Source organism: Kwoniella newhampshirensis, chromosome 5 (genome assembly GCF_039105145.1).
Source record: "Kwoniella newhampshirensis strain CBS 13917 chromosome 5, whole genome shotgun sequence".
Taxonomy (NCBI): Eukaryota; Fungi; Basidiomycota; class Tremellomycetes; order Tremellales; family Cryptococcaceae; genus Kwoniella; species Kwoniella newhampshirensis.
Genome location: NC_089959.1, coordinates 1,145,383 through 1,165,267, shown reverse-complemented (window position 1 = coordinate 1,165,267; position 19,885 = coordinate 1,145,383). Strand labels below are relative to the sequence as shown.

Genomic DNA, 19,885 nt, shown 5'->3' with positions numbered 1-19,885 from the left:
GTACTGTACGAATGATTGGTGTTTGAGATGACTAGCTGGGAAGAGGAAGATGGTATGATGATCATGTATCACGTTGAGAAGTTAACTCAAATCATTGAAAATCAAAGTGTAGCAGTAACTACTATCTCAGTACATCTTGCAGTCCATGCCAAACGACCAATCAATCAATCAATCATTCAATCAGGTTGTCGAAATGTGTCTTGCTCTCTACCGATCTACAGTAGTTGTACGGACGGTTCTCGACTCATACGCAAAAACTCGGCCAAGCCAACTCTCCTATTGGTGGACCATTTTACATTGCAGAGACGATCTCAATGAAAGAGGATATCGATTGGCGCATGGGTGCAGCACTACACAGTAAATCGTTTCGGACAACAGCTCATCGTAGTATGACGGACAACAATAACAGACAACAATAACAGACAACAATAACAGAACGTCAAGAGTCAGTCACTATTTTGTGACGAAGGTGTGACGCAGATCATCCACAAAATATTCCACACGAAAATGGTAAGAAAAATCACACAGGAAGACAACACAGAAAAGGCCATACAACAGACATAAGCGGAAGAATGGAGCATAAATGGGTGAGATCGATCCGGCATGGGGCCAAGGCAGGTGTCTCTCGTACCGAGGTACAACCCTCATAACCTCATGTAGATATTGTGAAGGACCAAAGGTCCGCATTCCCCCCACACGTCTTCTCGCACTTCCTGAATACACTTGAGGAAGTTGGGTGATGCCTTGACCGACGTCCAATTGTAGGTCTGCGATAGACAAACCAAATCAGCGATTGTCTTCACACGGCAATAGCATCCCAGAAGACAAGACGCTACAATAGCTAAAACCTGCTTCTGGTCAAGAGAAAGAACATACCACGTAGTCCAAAACTTCAGAATGTAGGTCGTCATACCGATAACTTGCGAACCTGTACGTCGCATCAGTCTCGCTCCGACACCCGTTTGGTAAAATCACTCACGCCATCGGCATACAATTCTCCTCGGTCATTTTCTCCACGATGTGCTCCTTGGCCAAACCCTTCAAAGCGTCTAGACGATATCGATCCGCTAGCATGTACACCTCCAATGCGCTTGCTGCTTGGGGCTGTGGCGTTGGATGAGGGTGAGGGTCTGGCTCACCCTGAAGTCGCGGCAAAGGATAATGCTGATGATTTCTGGGAAGCGGCGACTTGGCATTGCTGTGGGCCCCACTTCCTGCTTTAGCAGCGGGCGAGGTGATTTTCGACGCTGCATTGACAGATTTGGATGACGGAACAGGCCTCGTGGGAGTACTCGAGGAGTGTTCCAGTGTGGTGCCTGACGATGAAGCCGAGATTTTGGAACCGGCCTGAGAGCTGACAGCAGATGATGGAGGTCGGGCGTTCGTGCTGGATGTACGGGAGACGGTCGAAGCTGTCTTGGATGTACTCGAGCTGGGATTGGACTTGGCAGGCGCGCAACTAGAAGTGGATCGGTCGTCGTCCAACCTCTCTTCGATTTTCACCGGTCCCTGCGTTCCTCTCCTGCTGACACTGGTCCCAACGCTGGAAACACTCTTGACAGTCCTTGCATCGTAATCGGGATCGTTGATACTTTCACTTTCCATCTCGCCTTCAGAAGGAAGTTTATGATATTCCCATTCTGACGAGCCGAGATAATGCGCAGAACCATGAGCGAGAAGCTTGGAGATCTCGTATTCGTCGAGCCTCTGACGTTCGATGAGGAGTCGAATGTCTTCTTCTCGATCATTGAAATATAGCTCATTGGTGTATAGATAGCTGAACAGAGGTATGTCAGCTTCATATCGGATGATGGCATTCAAGGGAGACTGACCGGAGAACCCAGAATAGAGTGTCAAATGACGCATTATCAACCACGATGGTGGTGTACCTTTTGCTCTCCGAGAAGCCAGAAGTCAGAAGATCCTTGAAATACTCAGAATTCTCTTCAAGAAACTCTGAATGCGCATACAGGATACGCTTCCGCGAGAGAATTGCAGGTCTTGGCTTAGCCACAGATCCCGATAGAGATAAACCGGATTCGTCGGGAGAGCCTCGAATATCGTCTTGATTGACCGAGGAGTTATCAACGGCATGTTCAAGGCATACGAACCGCACGTCACCCGTATCTCTATCAAACAGTCTTCCCAAACCCCTTATCATGCGGCTGATCGTGGGGTCAGGTACCTTGAAACCATATCGGGCTGTCCAGTGTTCACCCAGCCAAATACAAAGCACGAATCCGTCGTCATCTCGCAGTCCCTGATTTTCATCGAGCAGCTTGGACAAGAGCGGAAGCTCTACAGCGCAGTAGTCGTTATCGGTCGAGAACTCGAATTCGGTAGTATAAGACCAGACATATTTGGTTTCGGCAAATCGTTGACCGACATTCGACCTCAGAGGCATGATGCCGACAAAAACGCCAGCAGTGAAAGAGCAGTCGATCGGCTGAGATTCAAAGTCGATGGCAGTGATATATAGCGAGAGGGTATGAGGGAATCCGATGTCTGGAGGTGACGCGTCGGCGATGTCTGCGACGGTGGATTTGGGCGAGTGAGGTTGCGGAATAGTACGAGCTTCGAAATCCTTCAAGTTTCAGCAAGGAAAGGTATACCAGGCTGTGTAAGATGCATTGCTCACCCAGATCGAGCTTATAAGACCCTTTCATGGTCACCCATCCTCGCGACAAGATCTCTGGCAGATCTTCCGGGTGACTCATTTCTGACTCAATCTGCCAGAGACCGGTCATAGTGTCCTCAACGTGACACTTCAGCCGCTGCAATCGACAGACCGGCAGTTCAAATGTCTCGGGATCGAAAGTCCCCGGCATCCTACCGGTCTGCTGGATGTAGTCTGGCGGTAGCGACGAGATCACCTGGGGCATTTGGCTGGGGTGGCGAGAATGAGGGGAAAAGAAGATGTTCGAGGTCAGGAACTGGGAACGTCTGTTCCTTGCTGTTGAGCGTGAGGGTGTTGTGGGTGTTGATGTTCGAGATGTGGATGAATTGAGATGCGATGATGACGATGAGATATGGGAAGGAAGGGAACGAGAAAAGGATGAAGAAGAGGAAGCTGAAATGGGATCCATATTGACACAGGAGCGTCTAAATGTATGATGGACGCTTGAAGTGTGTTCAACTTCTACCGGGTGACAGTATTGAATGATGTCAAATTGAATGATCGTAATGGATAGGGGGCCAAGGGATCAAAAAGGGATAGGGGGAGGGGGGTGGGCGGAAATATCAACTCCTACAGCCAGGTTGCGAACGACTCCTGCCGGCGATATAGTCGACCTCGGTGTAGTGAAGGAGTATGTCGGTGAGCTATGCATGAGTTGGGCTGGATCCACAGTTGAGAAGTCGGAACGGAATGCCCACCAACGTCTCAATGCCAGAGGGCTACGCGAGATCACCGCCGAGAGACAAGGGGCAGTTTGGTCGTTGTTCGTCCGGGAAAGTGAATGATCTTCGTTGTTGTCATGGGAAAAACAAGCATCATCGCATTCCCTCGCTCGCGTGCTGTCCTCGTGGTCGTCAGGCACGGGATCAACATCTATCCACCCGTACCTGGACATGGAGTAGAAGCTTGCTGTCAATACTGCTGCAGGATGACCTCTTGTATGCAGCGATCTGTCCTCTCGACGCTGATTCGGTGCTGCGCAGAGCACGATCAGACCTCAAATGACCGAGCAATGTTGCTCATGCTTGCTTGTCGTGGGGAGCATGCATGCTTGGCGCTCTACAGCTCGTTCCCGGTGTCCCACGTGGATCGTGCCACAATCAGTGACAAACGTAATAAAGACGGGGAATTGCGGTATTAGGATTCGTTTAGTGGCTGTTTTTCGGTTGACGAAAGATAATGCAACGATGATAATGACGGATTACAGTTGTTATTATTATCATTATCATTCCTGGATCTTCCTTTTGGGCCTGGTCATGATTGAAATCTCGAAACGATTATTGCCCCGACCCCAAAAATCACAAACTGACCTCTCGACTCTTTCACAGAGAGCTCAACCACACACACACACACACACTCACACACTCGCAATCACTCATTCACTCTCTCTCTCTACCTCGCTCTCTCTCTCTTTCTTTCTTTTTCACTTGCTTTTCACACTTTTGGTTCGACTACCTTTTCTTTGCTCTTCCCTCACACCTGTTTCCAATTGCTTCTCTTCAAAATACAAACAGTCCTCCTGTTCCGGAGCGAGAGACTGTGCCTTCTCCTGCCTCCTGGTCCAGCTTCCGTATCATCATTTGAGTCACACTTGATCAGCAATAAACGGTTCCGAACTCACCATTGATAGTCCACACGCTACCCTTCGCTTCCATCTTCATTCGTCGCAATTCAGTTCTTTTCAGCGTCGTCGCTTCCCTCAGTTCAGTGATTCAGCAACTACTAGGCTTGTCCTACGTCCAGCCGCCAGAGTCGAGATCGCACACCACCTCTTACGACTATTTAGATCAATCCGTCATCATCGTAGACTGCTACAGACGATGACTTCCATCACTGCTCCCTATTTCTCCCGCAACTTCCCCCTTGGCTCCTCTTCGCCTGTCGACTCCACCCCTACATCCGCCTTCTCTTCGCCCTTCAGTACAGCCTCACCCTTCACAACCACCTCTTCCGCTCCCAGCAATGGCATCACAAACAGCCGTTTGATCACGCCGTTGGCACCCCCTCCCCCTCCTCCTCTTTACAAATCGTCGCACGAGCATGGGCCGGGACCCGACCGACAAGTGAGATATGCCGGAGCAGACCATACCCTTGGACCTACTTTCAGTGAGGAGGAAGATGGGGATGATTCGGCTTTCATTGCGGCGAAGATGGCTGCATTGGGACTGGACCCTAACGGCGTGCCCTACAACCAAGGTGGATTTGCCGCGGTAAGTCTGTCATCTGGCTTCGTGGAAAGCCAGCACGAAGTGGCTGATTTGGTATAAATCTCAGATGACCGACTCTAATTCCTCCCGCGAAGAGCGTTCACGAACACCTTCTCAAGCTCAAAGTCAGGCTCAAGCTCAAGCTCGAGTAAATGCTCAAGCACAAGCGCAACGTCAGCTCCAGCTTCAGCAGCTCGCCCAAATTCAGCAAGCTCAACAGCAACAAGCGCTCGTACAGCTCATAGCCCAACAGAGTGGACAACAACAGCTCCGAGACACAATGGCTATTCTCGAACTCCAACAAGCGCAGCAGGCTGCGACGGACCGACAATACCAATCACAGCTATTCGTTCAGCAACAGGCCCAACGAGCTTATCTCGCCGCCCAACGGCAATCAGGTCACGAAGCGAAACGGCTTGCTCAACAGCAACAAGCCCAATTGCAAATGCAACAACAGCAGCAGTATTTGCATCGACTCCATCTTCAACAGCAGCTCGCGACTCTTCAGCCTTCTGCCTGCTATCCTCCGCCTGAAACCCAAACCCACCACGATCAACGCAACGTACTCGCTGCACAAATGCAAGCCAACCTCCAAGCGAGAACAGACCGTGTAGCACAGGCTCGGGGCATGACTTTGGATGATGCGCAGCTGAGAGCCCGTTTTGAAGCTGCTTCGGAACCAATGAAGAGTTCTCTCGTCGACGAAAATGCGCGATCTGAAGGCGGGGTGTACTCGGCTCAAAGCACGGCTTCAACCTCCCCGACTGACAGTGTCAGTCTTACTTCGCCTTCCTGGCGGTCGTCACAATCGTCTTCGCCTACGAAAACCACCACCGTGGAAAATACCCCATCATCCGTCAGATCTCCTCGAGGTGGCCGATTTGCGCAAGCTCGACAGGAGATGGCCGCAGCTGGAGACTCCTTTGGTCTGCTCTCCGCAGCCTTTTCGAAGCGGGTGACTGCAGCTTCTGCCCTTTCGCCAGCCATCCCAGCGATCGACAACCGTTCAAGGTTTGCGGTCCCATCCTCTGATATCTCAAATAGTCAATACCACATGACTCAAGGCAACTCAAGCCCGCCAGCCACCGGTGGTCCGATCGAAAAGGAACCTCAGATACAACAACAGGAGAGAACGGGGCGTTATGTCCCAGGACTGGGGTTCGGACGCCCATCGGCGATTGCTGCTGCGCCAAGGTCGTCCACAAACCCGTCGAAAGTGGGGGAACTGCGAAATCCTGAACAGACTGCGAGATCAGTCAGTCAGCCTCCCTTGCAGAGTCAGTCCTCGAAATTGTTTGTGGTTCGTCAACCTCTTGGACCTCCTGGTGAGGCCGGAGAATTAGGTGACAAGAATTTCCAGGCTCTCCAAGCTCGGTAAGTATCCTTTTTCCTTGTACGGGGACTCGATCTAACGGCTGTCATATAGTATCCGACGACAAGCTGGTCTCAATCTCGGTATGTTAGGACGACGAACCGAGTCGCCATCAAACACCCCTGTCGTCGCTCAAGGATGAGCAATAACTCGACGAACCTTCCAAGACGTTCAATATATTGTACCATTTATGTGCTTGTAAACACTACTGTACCTTTATCCGTTTGACACCGTCGAGATTGTGTTGGTTCACTTTTTTACTTTTTTCCAGGCGTCTCGTCCCGTCCCTCTGATGTACATCCGCGACGGGACATCAAAAAGCATATCAAGTTGTATGTATATCTTATGAGATCATGAGTGGACTCTGTGTTTTCAACAGGCTGCACCGATTCTGTACTCAGCATTGTCCCGAGCGTGTTAACGAACAAACATGCAGATCCATTAATATACATACAACCATGTTCGAAGGAATGAAGAATGAATTGCGAATGATAATACCTAGGTGGACAATGAAGAACCTTGTATCTACCCAAAGTGGCTAACCGATATTTAAAGAGTTCGACTACCAGAGGACGAAGGTAAACAGGACGGGGAGCGCTTAGGCGACGGGAGCTGGTCGAGCGGGCTCGACACCCTCCGACGCGGAGAGTTGGGCCTTTCGACATGTGGTGAAGTTGCCGCCCTTGCAAGCGTTACAGGTGGAGGTGTTGCTGCGAGCAGAGCATGTCAGCATGGGAATTGAGCGACCCATTGAATGAGTCGAAGAGTGGATCTGGGATGTAAATGGCGTTGTCGAAGGTAAGAAAGGAGAAGAGAGACGACGACTGAAACTCACCCAGTACATTCCATGGCGACACATCCCTTTCCTTCACAGACGGTACATTCCTTGGGATTGGTAGTGCACCCGTTCACCTCGACTTTGGCACAGTCGACCGAGGAGTTCTGAGGGGGATAGAAATCGGGATGAGGGTCAGTCTGTAGTTCAGAGCAACGAGACCCGACACAAAGGTGAAAAGTAAGCGAACGGTGGGTAAGCAAGCATGAGTGAGGAACTGGTCAGAAACGGGATCAGGTAGGCAGCGCACAGGGGGGCAATGCGAGAACAAGGAGGAAGAGAGGTGGGGATCGTCGTTGAACGGGAAATGTAACTCACACCGCAGAAAGAACAGCTTGAGGGGTTACCAGTGCAAGACATTGTGTACGGTAGGACGATGTGAGTTGTTGTTTGATGTTATTGTAGTGGATGAAGACGGAGCGAAGTCGAATGAGAAAATGAAAGATCGAAGGGAGATCTTATATGTTTGTAGACGAAAACAGATGATCGATCAGAGGGTAATCCACGCGTCATGACTGGTGGCAACAATTCAACCAATGAGAATACGAGCAAAGGTCATCATAGGCACAGGTCACGTGAGCGTAACCTCATTGACCGTTCTGTCTAAATGGGATGCTGTATAAGTTCTTCTCTGTCCCTGCTCTGCCTATCTGTGGTGAAACGACTCCGGTAGTGGGCTCGAGGCGTTTGATCGCGGTGTACCATGTAGGGTGTATCCCGTCCCTGCTGTCCTCTACATGTGGATTAGGTCAGACACAGGTGATACTCTGTCGAGTCATGGTCGGAAGATGATCGAGTCACTCCGCCGAAGAAAGCTGGGACTTGTTTGATAGCATGTCAAGCATCGGGTCATCAATCGTCCCGCATGCCACAACTGATGTACGTGCGCGACCGGTCCTCACGACACCTCGTCAATTGCAATTTCAATCTCGCAGGCAGTGTGGCCGTTCAAGACAGGACGTCAGATGAATTTGAGTGCCGTATGTCCGCAGAAGTATGAGCTGCTTGACGCCTCGATTGTTTTCACGGTGGTGGACCGCATGACGAATCCGATTGTATTGTGACCACATTCAGGTCCGTCTTCAAAGTCGCAGCAACCAAACTGTATCGGTCTATTCAACCCTCAACGCGATGGAAGTCGTACGGAGGAATTCTCGATAATCGATGATTTCCCCGGTGATTCGTCATACGATGTCAGATTCATCGCTCGATCCAAAACAAAATCAATCAATATGTTGTCCAAGAGCGATACCGACTCGCGCTGCTTCCGAGCTATATGGTCGCTTATTGCTATTCCGCCGATCAGAGAAACAGGATAATGGGAATCGGAACTGGAACTGGAATCGGCAGTGCTGCTCCGATGCGCGTTCCAGCGTCATGTTTCCCGATCAAAGTCCGACTCTGATCTCGTTGAATCGAGAAGGAGAGAGAGTCAGTAGTGCCCAGATGATCTGCGATCCGAGTGAGTGTGACTCCATGTAGTCACACGTCCTTGTTGATGTTCATTGCACGGTATCTGTCGAGACGATTAACGTTTCTTTGCCGTTATCTATCCATTTGAAGTACGAAGTGTCTACCGTCAATCCCTTCATTCTCGGATCGCAAAATGGTTGTATCTTGGATGGCGGAAGCAGAGCAGACGCCGATGTTAGCTCACTTGGCGCTGGAGAGATTTTGTTCGTTTTCCTTTCCAGACCCGTCTGGTCCGAAGATTCAGCACAGCAAAGCACGTCCACCAATGCACGTTAGATCTGGTATGAGAGCAGAACACAGATCACAACAGACCAGATCTCTTTTTGGATGGTGAAGCAATGCTCGCGGAATCCAGGTTTGTCACCATCTCAGGTTACGAGCTCGATCGGAACCCTTGTCATTACGAGATTTAAACTTGGAAATGAAAGGGTCATCCTCTTACTAGTTAATCCGTCTTACATCATTTTCATCATCATCTTCTCTCCCAAATGCATTGCGGTAGGTGCGCGGACATATACATACGCAGTACGTCCTTGTGTGCCAAAGAGTCCGTGTCGGTCTTTGATCCTAATTGGGATAGGGATCTGGATTGGAATTTGGATGTTGAACACCTCGTTCTTAAGATAGAGAGAAGAGAAAGATTGAAAACGGAGCACGAGCAGCCGTTGTGATCCGCTCACTACCTTGCCGAGGTATCTCGATGTCCTCCGCAGTCGGACAGAATTTGAAACCTTTCACTTCACAAACGATAACTCAAGTGTCCGCATACCTCCCCGGGAGGGAGTAGAAGAGGCAGGGAAAAACAACGTTCATTACGTGAAACGAAGGAAATCCAGAATCTTTTTTTGGTCCAAGAACGTTTTAAACCACACGGCGAAGGCTCGGCACATAGGACCAACCTAAAAACGGACGCCTTCCCGGCGTGCTGGAATTTGGATGAGGCAAGTGGCGACTGGAAGACTGGGCGTAGACAGTCCGACGTCTGACGATGCAACACGACTAAATGACATGATGCATCCTTGTTCTGGATTCTCAGTCATACGTGCTTGCAAAGAGGAAAAGTCAAAATCGAAGTCAGTCGTCGAGGCTAAAGGAGTGTCGACCTCTTTACTGCTGTCGGGATCGTTGGATGAGTTCAGACTCAGGCGGCGCCGGCGCGCACCGACCCGACGTCTTCCGGAGATGTTCCGAGGATATAGATGTAAACTTACATGGCTGCTGAGCCTGATCCAAGCGAAAGGACATGGTCAAACTCTGATTCTTCACCAAGTGGGACAAGCTTATGCAGCTTTACAAACCGCATTGACCGAGAATCGCAAGTCGAAAGATAGACGCCTAGTGTTTCCTTTTTTCCTTTTCTCACCAGTGAAGCGTATCCCTTACGGTCAGTTCCCCTTGGTGGTCCCTTGGACGGCCCGTGCTAGGTGGGCTCCACCGTTCGGCTGGACTCGTCCTTCTCTCATTCGGGGCACAAGAGAGCTGAAAAAGGGAAAAACCGAAAAGGAAAAGGAAACGCAAAAACAGAAAGGAAAGGGAAAATCGGATCAGGTCCACAGAAGGTTTGGATCGGGTGTGTGCCTAACCTTATGGGCGGTAATCGCTGCAATCACCACTTTCGACCGATTCCCTCGTCCCTTTTCCCATTACCAAGTATCATCCCAGTCATTTGCCCCGCCCTAACGCCTCTACCTCTGACCCAGAGAATAACCACAAAGTCAGTTGACCCCTCCCTCACTAGCCGATTCTGCTTCCGATGCTCTCTCTCACTATCGCTGTTGTCTTTCGTGAATAAGTATCTTTTCACTCTCCCAACGACCTGCATACACCGCTGTGCTCCCCTGACCTCCTCCCACGCTCTGCTCCATCTGTCTCCCCCCCCCCCCCTACTTCTCTGTTCCCGCGAGAGATGAGCACATAGTCCAACTCAACCGAGACATAGCTTCACTCCACTCCTCCCAGTTAGATAGCTAGACTCACTCTTCATCACCTCAGTACGCGAATGAGGTACGACTGCTGCGGCCGTACCTTTTGTTGGAATCGAAAAGTAAACCCCACATCATAATCAATACCACAGTCAACCCATCGCTCACTCTCTTCACCACTACTGTTACCACACCTTTGTCCCTTTAAAACATAACGGTGGAGCGAGACCATTCTCCACTTAGATTCGAGCCAATTGATTCAGATCAAAACCTTGCATCCAGAGAACAAAAAAATAATTGTGTTCGCCACTGTCGAATACGAGACATCCTAGGTGTTTGTAGACCGCACCCACCCACACATTCAGACGGTCCTACGCCTGATAGTCACTCTCGCCATCGGTGACCCGAATCCTCGTTTGTGCCGTCCTCCCGGAGCACCGAGCGACTCGAAACTCAGAGTTGGTGGCGGCTTTCCCCCCTCTCCCTCTTTAATCCTGCCATAACCGCTCGACGAATCGTATATATCACTACCGCAGTCGAACCTCACAACGCCCACCTTCCGTTACACAGCACATCCTTACCCTTCACGAGGATGATGTTACGAAGTGAGAATGTGGGCGTAGATCAGCTGATGGGATCGGAGTCCAACAGAGAGGAGGTCAAATCGTAGGTACTATCTGCCCACCCTGATCCTCTTGTCTTCCCTGCCTTTCTGCCTTCCTTCCCTATTCACTAGCCGTTCCTTACCTTGCAGCTGACCGAGCAAAAATTCCGAGCAGGAGGTCCAATAGTCTCAACTCCCATCAACATCAACCTGTCTACGCTTCTTTGGCAGAGTACACTTTGCAATCGCATCGTTCATTCCCTATCGAATCCGCTCTCGAATCCTCTTCTTCGTTACCACACACCCGTCGAAGACCGTCATCGCCTCTGCGCCGGATTGACGAGTTGTCCGGACCTTTTGGCAATTATCAGTTTCCATCAGAAGCCCCTGTTGTTTCGCCGAAAAGGAAAGTCTCTAGCGGCAACATGTCGTCCACATCCCCGACCAATCCCACTGGCGGAGCTGGATCGTCAGTCGCAGCTCAGCACCGTATGTCTCTTTCCGGTAGACCTCGTCGACCTTCACCCTTACTACACGAGATCCAACCCCCAAGTCGTCGATTATCCGCCCATCAGATGTTGCTTCTTACACCGTTCGGTGGTCCACTCCCTGCAGGCGCACTGACTGGGGCGGGAGGCATGGGCATGTCAAGAGGATCTTCAAGCATGGGATCGAGTGCCTCTCCACTGGCGACTGCTCCAGCTAGATTAGGGAGCGGAACAGACCAGTCTTCTGGGTGGCCACGACGGGAAAGCGGTCATTCGGTTGGCATTAGCAGCGGAGCCACCAGTATGGCACCCTCACCTACCTCCATGGGTATGGGTCGTGAACTCCCTGCTTCAGTTGCTCGACTTCCCCCACGCGCAAGGCACTCTCTCGGAGGTCACTCTAGCTTGATTGGTCATTCTCCCCTCGCTTCAGCTCCTATGACGACCATCGAATCGAGGGGATCCTCTGAGGGCTCGTCGTCTAGAGATCCATCGAAACAGTCTTCGGCCCGGAATGAAACGTTCATGTCTCGTGAGGCGATTGGTGTACGACCACATCCACAGGAACCTGCGCAATCGGAAGATATCACGGCTATCGACCGAGCGAAACCCAGATTGATGCCTTCCACAGTCGCCATGACCAGGTCAAACTCCCTACCTGTTTTAACCCTGCGAGAACTCTCTGCACTCAGGGAGAAGGATGGGGAGCTCGGCATACAGAGAGGTGGTGACTGGGCATGGGTTTCTAGAGATGCCACTGCGAATGAAATTGCTGATGACTCGTGAGTACTGTCTTTGGTCCGTGCTCCGTTTGTCGCTAACGATCGACTGTGGTCAGCTTTGAGGGCTATACACCGGGATTGTCATCCGTAGCTTCTGCTTCCATATCGACTACGCCCCTTACCACGCCGTTTGAACCTCCAAGCAGCGTCCGACATCCATTCACCGCGTTTCAAGACCCCTTTGCACCGCGTGCCGCCACTGTCTCAGTAGCCACATCATCGAGCCAAGAAGCTGCTACGCCTACGACAACATACTATCCAGCTCCTGCTTACACTCCTGCGGCGACATCGTCAGACTATCATTACGCCCCATCCTGGAATGAAGGTCGACGAATGTCTGACGCTCCACCCACGGATTCTGGGTCGTCCCCAAGCGGCAAATCAGTAAAATCTCGTGATGCCAGACGTCCAAGCGCACCTGTCTCTCTTGTCAAGCAATCTCTGGGACACCTCACGCCAAGACAGCCATCCCAACCTCTCCCGTCACAACAACCACAACAACCGCAGCCACAGCCGCATGTACATTACCAACCTCCGCATCAATCCCAGCAGTCTCGTTCGCTGAATCCTTCACCGAGGTCGACCTTTCAAGCTCAAATGGAGCATGTGGACGAAACAAGTCCCGGCGGTACACCGCTCATGGCCCCTACGAGGCCGCCCCTCACTCGATACCGAAGCTCGCCAGCAAGATATACTGGTCTCGGCTTGAACATCGTGGTGCGTGCAAACGCTTCTGGGGCGACCGGAAGGGATAGCGGCAGTGAGGGTTCCCAACACCCTTCCGAGGGCAGCGAACCACGAGGATCGGTGGCCGGCTCTGTCGGGAGAAGGGGTAGTGGTATCCCAACAGTGGGACATTGGGCCGAAGTGGATTTTGTTGATTCATTGGCTGCTGCTTCGATTTCTGGACAGGCTGCAGCTAGTAACACTCCGGCCGCTCGATTGTCGATTACCAGTACTTTCATTTCGACAACCGCAGTAAATCCACCTCCTGCTGCCTCGTCCGCGAACGGTCGATCGTTTGGTCGCGCTTCGGTTGTGTCCACCGCTAGTGCCCCTTCAATCGCGGCGTACACTATCGAGCACGTCGCTTCCCGACGATCTCACGTGTCGGAATTCGAAGCCTTCAACTTCAAGGGTAGGAGCAGATTTGAATCTGTCGATTCAGCTCTACCTCTGATGCCAGGCGGAGGCGGTGGACGACTATCTGTACCTTTCTCAGGGGCAGGAGAAGGTTTCGCTACTCACGCCGAGAACGTCGCTCTCTCGACTGGATCAGGATCAGGTGTCAGCGAATGGGGAGAGGGAGGTCCGAGTATGGCAGGTGGAGAAGGGGCGGGATATAGGAGAGGTAGTTTGGGGATGGGAACGTTTGCCAGATTGCGAAACGCCATGATCCCGAGGACGTTGGAGGAGAGAGAGGCCTTCCCGGGAGCGCCAAGTGGTGCTCACTGGTCGGATAGGAGGGGTAGTTGGGCAGAAGGTTGGACTAAACGTGTGTAGTCTCGTGGGACAAGCGCTGTGGGTATGATATCTACCATGGACGACATTTGGCGGGCGACAGTAGTCGGGACACTATCTTGTAAGAAGGGGCAGATTGGGATACGCGAAACAGTCTTCCCCTTGAATATTGATTTTGGATCAGAGTTGAGCATATCGAATATACAACACTGTTGCCACTACATGCATTTGCGTACTTCCATTTCAAACTCGATGGGTTCTATACTCTCATCTATATGACTATCGGGGATATGCATCACGCTGATTTATCACCTTGTTCGCTCTTCGCTCGATGCCCTATGATCTTGGCGCTGACGTTCCGGACGTTCTGAGCGGCTCGGTCGATACCTCCCGACTGGGCTTTCTTGTATAATGTCAGAGCTGTTTCCAAGTTGCCAGCTGAAGTTGGGAGAGTAGAGCAAGGTAGAGAGTGTCAGTCAGGGTTATAGAGGCCGTCGTGATGGATTGAAAAGAAGGATGAAGACGATGAGATAAGCTCACTTGACTCGAGTACTGCAGCGAGGTTGAAAGCGATCTGTAAACCCAGTCAATCGATATTAGCTTTCGACTTCTGGTTTGCTCAGACGGATACATTCCCCGCAGAAAGTATGAAAGGGGAGCAGCGAGATTCCGCTCACCTCTGCATCTTCAGGTGCGAGTTGCAGTGCGGCGCTGAGCATATGTACAAATTGTCAGCTGGGTCGTTCGTCCTGTCATTCATCGAATTGACCATGACTCACGTCAGATGCTTGATCGCCAGTGCAGGCTTGGGCGGGTTGTCCAATACGTAGGCCGAAGCGAGGTCTGAGCGCAGAAAGCGTAAAGAGTAGACATCATCAATATCAACCCTCTCGAGCAGACGTCCATTGGTCCATTTCCACTCTCCCTCAGATCCATCAAGGCGTGGAGGCACGAGTGCATGGTTGGGCGATGGGGGAAAGGTCAGGTCATCACCCACTGGTATGTGCATCTGCGGATGGTGATAATTCGATGGATTTACCCCAAGCTTCTACGGCTGCGACTTTGTTTTCTGCGAAAAGAGAAAAGAAGAGTCGTCGTCAGATATGATAAGGTGAATGAAAGCCAGGGTGGTGTGTATGTAAGAGAGAGAGATGAGACGTACGCAGGTGGTATTCGCAGTTCTGATAGAAATGAAGAAGGTGAGATACCATCATCAGCATCCAGATGCATTTCGTCCGCTTGCAAATCCACCGAAGCCTTTCCAGATTCCTTAGTCGTAAGACAACGCAACGCCCATATCACAAGTCTAGTCTATCATCTCGACTGCGCCAAAGCTAGCCAGTCGGCCGGACAGGGATCCCCGTCCCAACACAAGGGACGGAAAGAAATGATAAGCCGACCCAATCAACTCACCGCCAGATTATGCCATCCTTCACTCGTCTCCTTCGCCTCCACGCTCTGTCGATATAGCTTGGCTGCACTTGCGAGATCCCCATCTTCGAGAGCTCGCGTGCCCGCTTCGAGAAGGTCGAGCGCCCGGGTGAGGGTTGGGTCGATCGTGCTGGACGGTGAGGAGGAAGGTGTTGCGTAGGCTGAGAAGGGAAAGGTGGGTAGAGGGGTCGAGCAGACGATCGGGACGACGATGGAGGAGGAGGAAGAACGTGGGGTAAGGTAAGTATTTTCATTATACTTTTGTCGGATGTCCGAGGACTGAGTCCGCGGGAAGACGTGACCATGTAGGTTGACGTGGATTTGACGTCTTGGGCAAGGAACAACACCCGACTCACTACGTCTCAACGTCGACGGTCCAGCAACAACAGCACGAGGAAACAATCTTTCCTTTCTACCGACCCGGATCGCATTAACGGGCGCGGCCCGGACAGCTCGAGAGACGGTTGCGAGTGTCCTGGAGAAAGAGGCCATGATCGCGATGTAACGATGTGATTGCAACGAAACAAGGTAAACTTGAATGAAATATTTCAACGAGTTACTCGAACCTTCAAAACGCATGTGTGGTTCGGAAATCCTTACGTTGGTGGAGGCGGATATCACAGGAGGATTGATTCCCATGAAGTGCAGGAACTGAAGGTTTGCCTCGTGCAAAGCTTTGATGTTGTATCGACTGCTGGGCCACAGATCCAGAAAGCTCAATAATGGGTGACTGAAGAATGGATGCACTGAGCACCAACAATCATGACCTTGTGTACTGTGCAATCGTCCACCACGAAGAGACACAGCCAGACGACTGCGACAGGTATCTCCTTGAGTCACACAGACGGATTCGATTTCCTGAACCTCGGATCCCCCGGCAGTCTCTCACCCGAGCACACATGCATGTATCGATGGCAATGCAGCTGTCTCCATCATCCGTCCTACCTCCACAACTCACAATCTATCAACGAGTCCGACCCATCTCAAATCGTTCATGTAGACTTGTTCCTGTAATTTGCAAGGATGAACATCAGCAACCCATCAACACTCAGTCCATCTATCACTCTTTCCCCATGTATCCACCCAGCCCATCTTCGGATGTCTTGACCATGCACCGCGTTGAGCGACAGACAGAGAAGGAGGACCACACTCACAGGTGCCAGTAAGCGGCGTAGAAGGGCATACCGAATCCAGTCACAGCGAAGATGGTGATCTTGGTTCCGAACCAGTACTTGTTGGTGACGGAAGTAGGGATGGTGCTGGGCACGAGGAGCACAATCAGTATGTTCACATGCAACGCAATGATGCCTCGAAGAGATGGATGCTCGGAATAGTCCGAACTGGGGGATAGCAACCAAACGACGGATGCTCACTGGTCGACGACGTTCTCAAAGTGGACACCTCGAGCCTGTTGTCTGATGGCAGGGGTGAAAGAGCGGGCGGCTCGGAGAGGGGCAGATCGAAGGAGGGCGGACATGATGAGATGAGCGGTGGTGCGATGAGTGTAGTGAGGAGTAGATGCGATGTGGATCAGGTGGTGGAGTGGTGGTGGTGGTGGTGGTGGTGATTGGAAAAGGAGCGGATCGATAGGACAACATGCATGCTTTGCTCGTGCATGCAGCGTCGGAAAGGCTCCCTGCGGAATCATTTATCGGGGTTATCATCAATGTGGCACATTCTGCTGTTTGGGACGCGTCTCGAGAACATCATCATTTGCTTTCTTTGGCTTCGCGTCGGACGAAGACGACTGAACACATCGGCATGGATCAGTGCAGAACAAATACTGTACCCACACAATGCCAATAGCCACCACTCTCCCCGCTCGCAATGTCACCCTCCGGTTCCCTCCTTCCACCAGCACCGACTCTCGGGACTTGCGCGAGGACGACGGCGAAGACGAGGTGGAAGAAACTTATCAACTCCTCGAACTTCCTCCTGAGATACTGAAGCAGGTCGAAGGGTTGAAAGGGGACCATGATATATTCCCGTATGTCCACTAGTTGCCACAATCGACAAACTGAATCTGAATCTCGACACTGCGAGAAGCTTCCCTCGTTGTGGATTCGAGGGCCACACTAACGATCTCTGTTTTTAGCCTAACGATCAAAGGTAGACCGTCGGACGATGCGACACTGTGTACACCGCAAACGACCTTCCTCCTTCGTACTGTCGGCATATCCAATTCCCTCTTAGTCTGTCGAACACCGTTCTCGTCTTTCGCATCTTCATCATCGTCAGCTGTCACTACCACCTCCGGCTCGGCGTCATCATCGACCCTCGAAGTCAGAGATGTATGTCATCAGATCCTGGAATGTGTACCTGTCGCGCCGAACCTGGAACGAATACGGACAGTCCTCAGAGATAGCGCTTGGCAAGGTCTAGGCTCGAATGCAGTAGCCCTAGGAAAGAGGAAACGGGGGGATGGGAAGAGGAAAGGGAAAGAAGGGAAAAGATGGACAAGAGCCATGTTGGGTAGTGTGGTTCAGGCTAGTGAGGGTGAGCTGGAGCGAGGTTTGAGGGAGAGATGCGTGGTGGAAGTCGATGGTGAGTCCGACCACCTGGAGGATTTGATATGCAGATACACACGACTGAGCCTCATTCGCGTACGTCAGGTCGAATGCTACTTCTTCCTCCCGCACTACTGAAAGAACTCCTCACTATTCTTCTTTCTCTCCTGACCATCCATTCCACAACATCAGCCACGACGTGTCCAACAGCACCCATCATCGAATCCCTCGAAGAAGATCACGATCTTCCTCCTCCCCTCACAAGAGAAGTCCTCAATCTGTTTGGGGTCGTCGAGGGAGAACAGTGGGAAGCGGATGTCAAAGGGATTGTGAGAGAAGTGGGGAGGGGACTGTTGGTCGCGTTGAAAGGGGATAAGAAAAGGGATGATTTCTTGGAAGAGTGGAAGGGCGAAGTCGGGGAGTCATGGGCTGAAGTGGTGGACTTGACTTTGCTCGAGGTGAGTGGGATATCTATTCTTTTAACTTCTTACTTTACGACGGCCTTCATTGCCACTTGATCGTTGAGACGGTGAGGAAACTGATTGATATGCTTTTGTCCTAGGGCGAATACCTTTTGAATCCTGCCCCACCCTCAGCATTCAATTCCGCTTCACCTGTCCTCACTCATTTCCCATCATCTTCGCTCTCACTACAACCCGCAATCCGCTTCGCAGATCTATTCCTGACGAGACCACGATGGCGACCGGACGAAATGGCTCCGTTCCTCAAAGGGCTGACAAGGGAAAGTGATAATAAGGAACGAGATAAGTTGGTGGCCAAGTTCGTGAGGGTCGTCAAAGAGAAAGAAGGGGTGTGGTGGTACCCTCGTAGAACTGCTTAGGCGGAGGTGTCATCTGGAAAACAGAAAAAGTGGGAAGCAGGGAAGTATTGGTTGAAGGGTTAAACCATCTGGATATCTCCCCGTGTTGAAACCATTGTTGGAAGTGCGCACAGCTCCAATTAGATATTTGTACTGTCATAACATGTCGCAGCAAGCATGGGTCGTACGTCATAGCATGTCATGTTGTATACAATGAATCACTCGTTATCTACAGTCCAGTGCAGTGGTCAGAGACCTCAGCGAAACGCGGTGGAACGTGCTTCACCGCGGTTCAGATCCTTGGCTCATAAGCAGCTGATTTCAGTTGAGGTCAGCTTCAACCCCACCTTTGACATTGACACCGTCTTGGCGACTCACGCAGCACATCCTCCTCTTTCCTCCTTTCTTCAGCTCTCATTCTCTCCCCTTCAATCCTCTTCCATACCCCATGACCTGCACCTTCTCCCACGACCACCTTTGCCTCAATCGTCTGACCTCTCCCCGGATCTGGGAGAGATGTGTCCCCTGGAACAGGTACGAACGTGATGAGGACATTGTTGGCTGAGAAAGTAGGGAGATTGTAAGTCGCTATTTTCAGTGAGGCCTATTTTTTATACGGTATCAGCTTCTGTATATCCTGCTGATATTGGAAGAAGAAGGGCAGTCAATAGTAAGAGGCGAAGAGGATGACTCACATAAGGGATCTCAAGTGATGAGAGGACTGGAGGCGCATCGTAGCTTGGTGGTTCAGAAGGTGCATTTGCCGCGCTCGAGGAAGTTCCCGGCGTGTCCAGCGTGTCCGCGATAAATATGACCTGTGGCGGACGTCATCCCAATCAGCTTGGATCGCACGATCGCTAATATGATTGAGCGAGCGATACGCAGCGCCCTTGGAAGTTGAGAGACGAGCTGACATCTAGTGGGCCGGACATCTGTTTTGGAACTGGAATCAAAGCTGTCACTCACACGATGATCAGTCACCCAGATCCTACCTTTGGCATTCTCCGTTCGTTTTGGTCCCCGGATTGTAGCAGGTATACGGAGTTCCAAATCGGCAGTATACCCCGGAGTAAGTACATCTTCGCCTGATATAGATATCAGTACCTCAAGCTCATACGCTCTCCGTGCTTTCAGCGAACTGCGAGAGATCTCGTCGATGATATGCTGAGATGCAAACGCGCGAGCGGCAAATGGTCGAAGGAGAGATGAGACTCACCGTCTTTTGAAGGCAGGACATTGCCTGGACCCAATCGAACTGTGTTGATGGACATGATGATGATCCTTTACCGGAATGTACTATCGCTTG

At 51.3% G+C, this 19,885-nt stretch overlaps 8 protein-coding genes across 8 annotated transcripts; 3 read left to right on the top strand and 5 right to left on the bottom strand.

Annotated features, from left to right (window-relative positions):
* Positions 1–644: 644 nt before the first annotated feature.
* IAR55_002993 (uncharacterized protein) lies at positions 645–2,882 on the bottom strand (the record flags this gene model as incomplete). Its single annotated transcript, XM_066946104.1, has 5 exons — positions 645–767; positions 877–928; positions 980–1,777; positions 1,833–2,574; positions 2,639–2,882. The coding sequence occupies 5 exons, from the start codon at positions 2,880–2,882 to the stop codon at positions 645–647; spliced, it is 1,959 nt and encodes a 652-aa protein (XP_066803605.1).
* Positions 2,883–4,497: 1,615 nt separating this feature from the next.
* On the top strand, positions 4,498–6,398 carry IAR55_002992 (uncharacterized protein; the record flags this gene model as incomplete). The annotated part of the gene is made up of 3 exons (XM_066946103.1): positions 4,498–4,887; positions 4,952–6,258; positions 6,311–6,398. The coding sequence occupies 3 exons, from the start codon at positions 4,498–4,500 to the stop codon at positions 6,396–6,398; spliced, it is 1,785 nt and encodes a 594-aa protein (XP_066803604.1).
* Positions 6,399–6,854: 456 nt separating this feature from the next.
* Positions 6,855–7,451, bottom strand: IAR55_002991 (uncharacterized protein; the record flags this gene model as incomplete). Its single annotated transcript, XM_066946102.1, has 3 exons — positions 6,855–6,966; positions 7,092–7,198; positions 7,410–7,451. The coding sequence occupies 3 exons, from the start codon at positions 7,449–7,451 to the stop codon at positions 6,855–6,857; spliced, it is 261 nt and encodes an 86-aa protein (XP_066803603.1).
* Positions 7,452–11,078: 3,627 nt separating this feature from the next.
* On the top strand, positions 11,079–13,863 carry IAR55_002990 (uncharacterized protein; the record flags this gene model as incomplete). Its single annotated transcript, XM_066946101.1, has 3 exons — positions 11,079–11,152; positions 11,266–12,360; positions 12,417–13,863. 3 exons carry the CDS (start codon positions 11,079–11,081, stop codon positions 13,861–13,863), a joined length of 2,616 nt encoding a protein of 871 aa, XP_066803602.1.
* Positions 13,864–14,116: 253 nt separating this feature from the next.
* IAR55_002989 (uncharacterized protein) lies at positions 14,117–15,744 on the bottom strand (the record flags this gene model as incomplete). Its single annotated transcript, XM_066946100.1, has 8 exons — positions 14,117–14,259; positions 14,362–14,395; positions 14,499–14,532; positions 14,601–14,664; positions 14,819–14,890; positions 14,984–15,002; positions 15,235–15,413; positions 15,609–15,744. The coding sequence occupies 8 exons, from the start codon at positions 15,742–15,744 to the stop codon at positions 14,117–14,119; spliced, it is 681 nt and encodes a 226-aa protein (XP_066803601.1).
* A 500-nt stretch (positions 15,745–16,244) lies between these two features.
* On the bottom strand, positions 16,245–16,729 carry IAR55_002988 (uncharacterized protein; the record flags this gene model as incomplete). Its single annotated transcript, XM_066946099.1, has 3 exons — positions 16,245–16,260; positions 16,407–16,511; positions 16,626–16,729. The coding sequence occupies 3 exons, from the start codon at positions 16,727–16,729 to the stop codon at positions 16,245–16,247; spliced, it is 225 nt and encodes a 74-aa protein (XP_066803600.1).
* A 319-nt stretch (positions 16,730–17,048) lies between these two features.
* On the top strand, positions 17,049–18,600 carry IAR55_002987 (uncharacterized protein; the record flags this gene model as incomplete). The annotated part of the gene is made up of 4 exons (XM_066946098.1): positions 17,049–17,239; positions 17,348–17,796; positions 17,865–18,217; positions 18,322–18,600. The coding sequence occupies 4 exons, from the start codon at positions 17,049–17,051 to the stop codon at positions 18,598–18,600; spliced, it is 1,272 nt and encodes a 423-aa protein (XP_066803599.1).
* A 271-nt stretch (positions 18,601–18,871) lies between these two features.
* IAR55_002986 (uncharacterized protein) lies at positions 18,872–19,850 on the bottom strand (the record flags this gene model as incomplete). The annotated part of the gene is made up of 5 exons (XM_066946097.1): positions 18,872–18,894; positions 18,958–19,183; positions 19,275–19,394; positions 19,546–19,664; positions 19,796–19,850. 5 exons carry the CDS (start codon positions 19,848–19,850, stop codon positions 18,872–18,874), a joined length of 543 nt encoding a protein of 180 aa, XP_066803598.1.
* Positions 19,851–19,885: the final 35 nt, after the last annotated feature.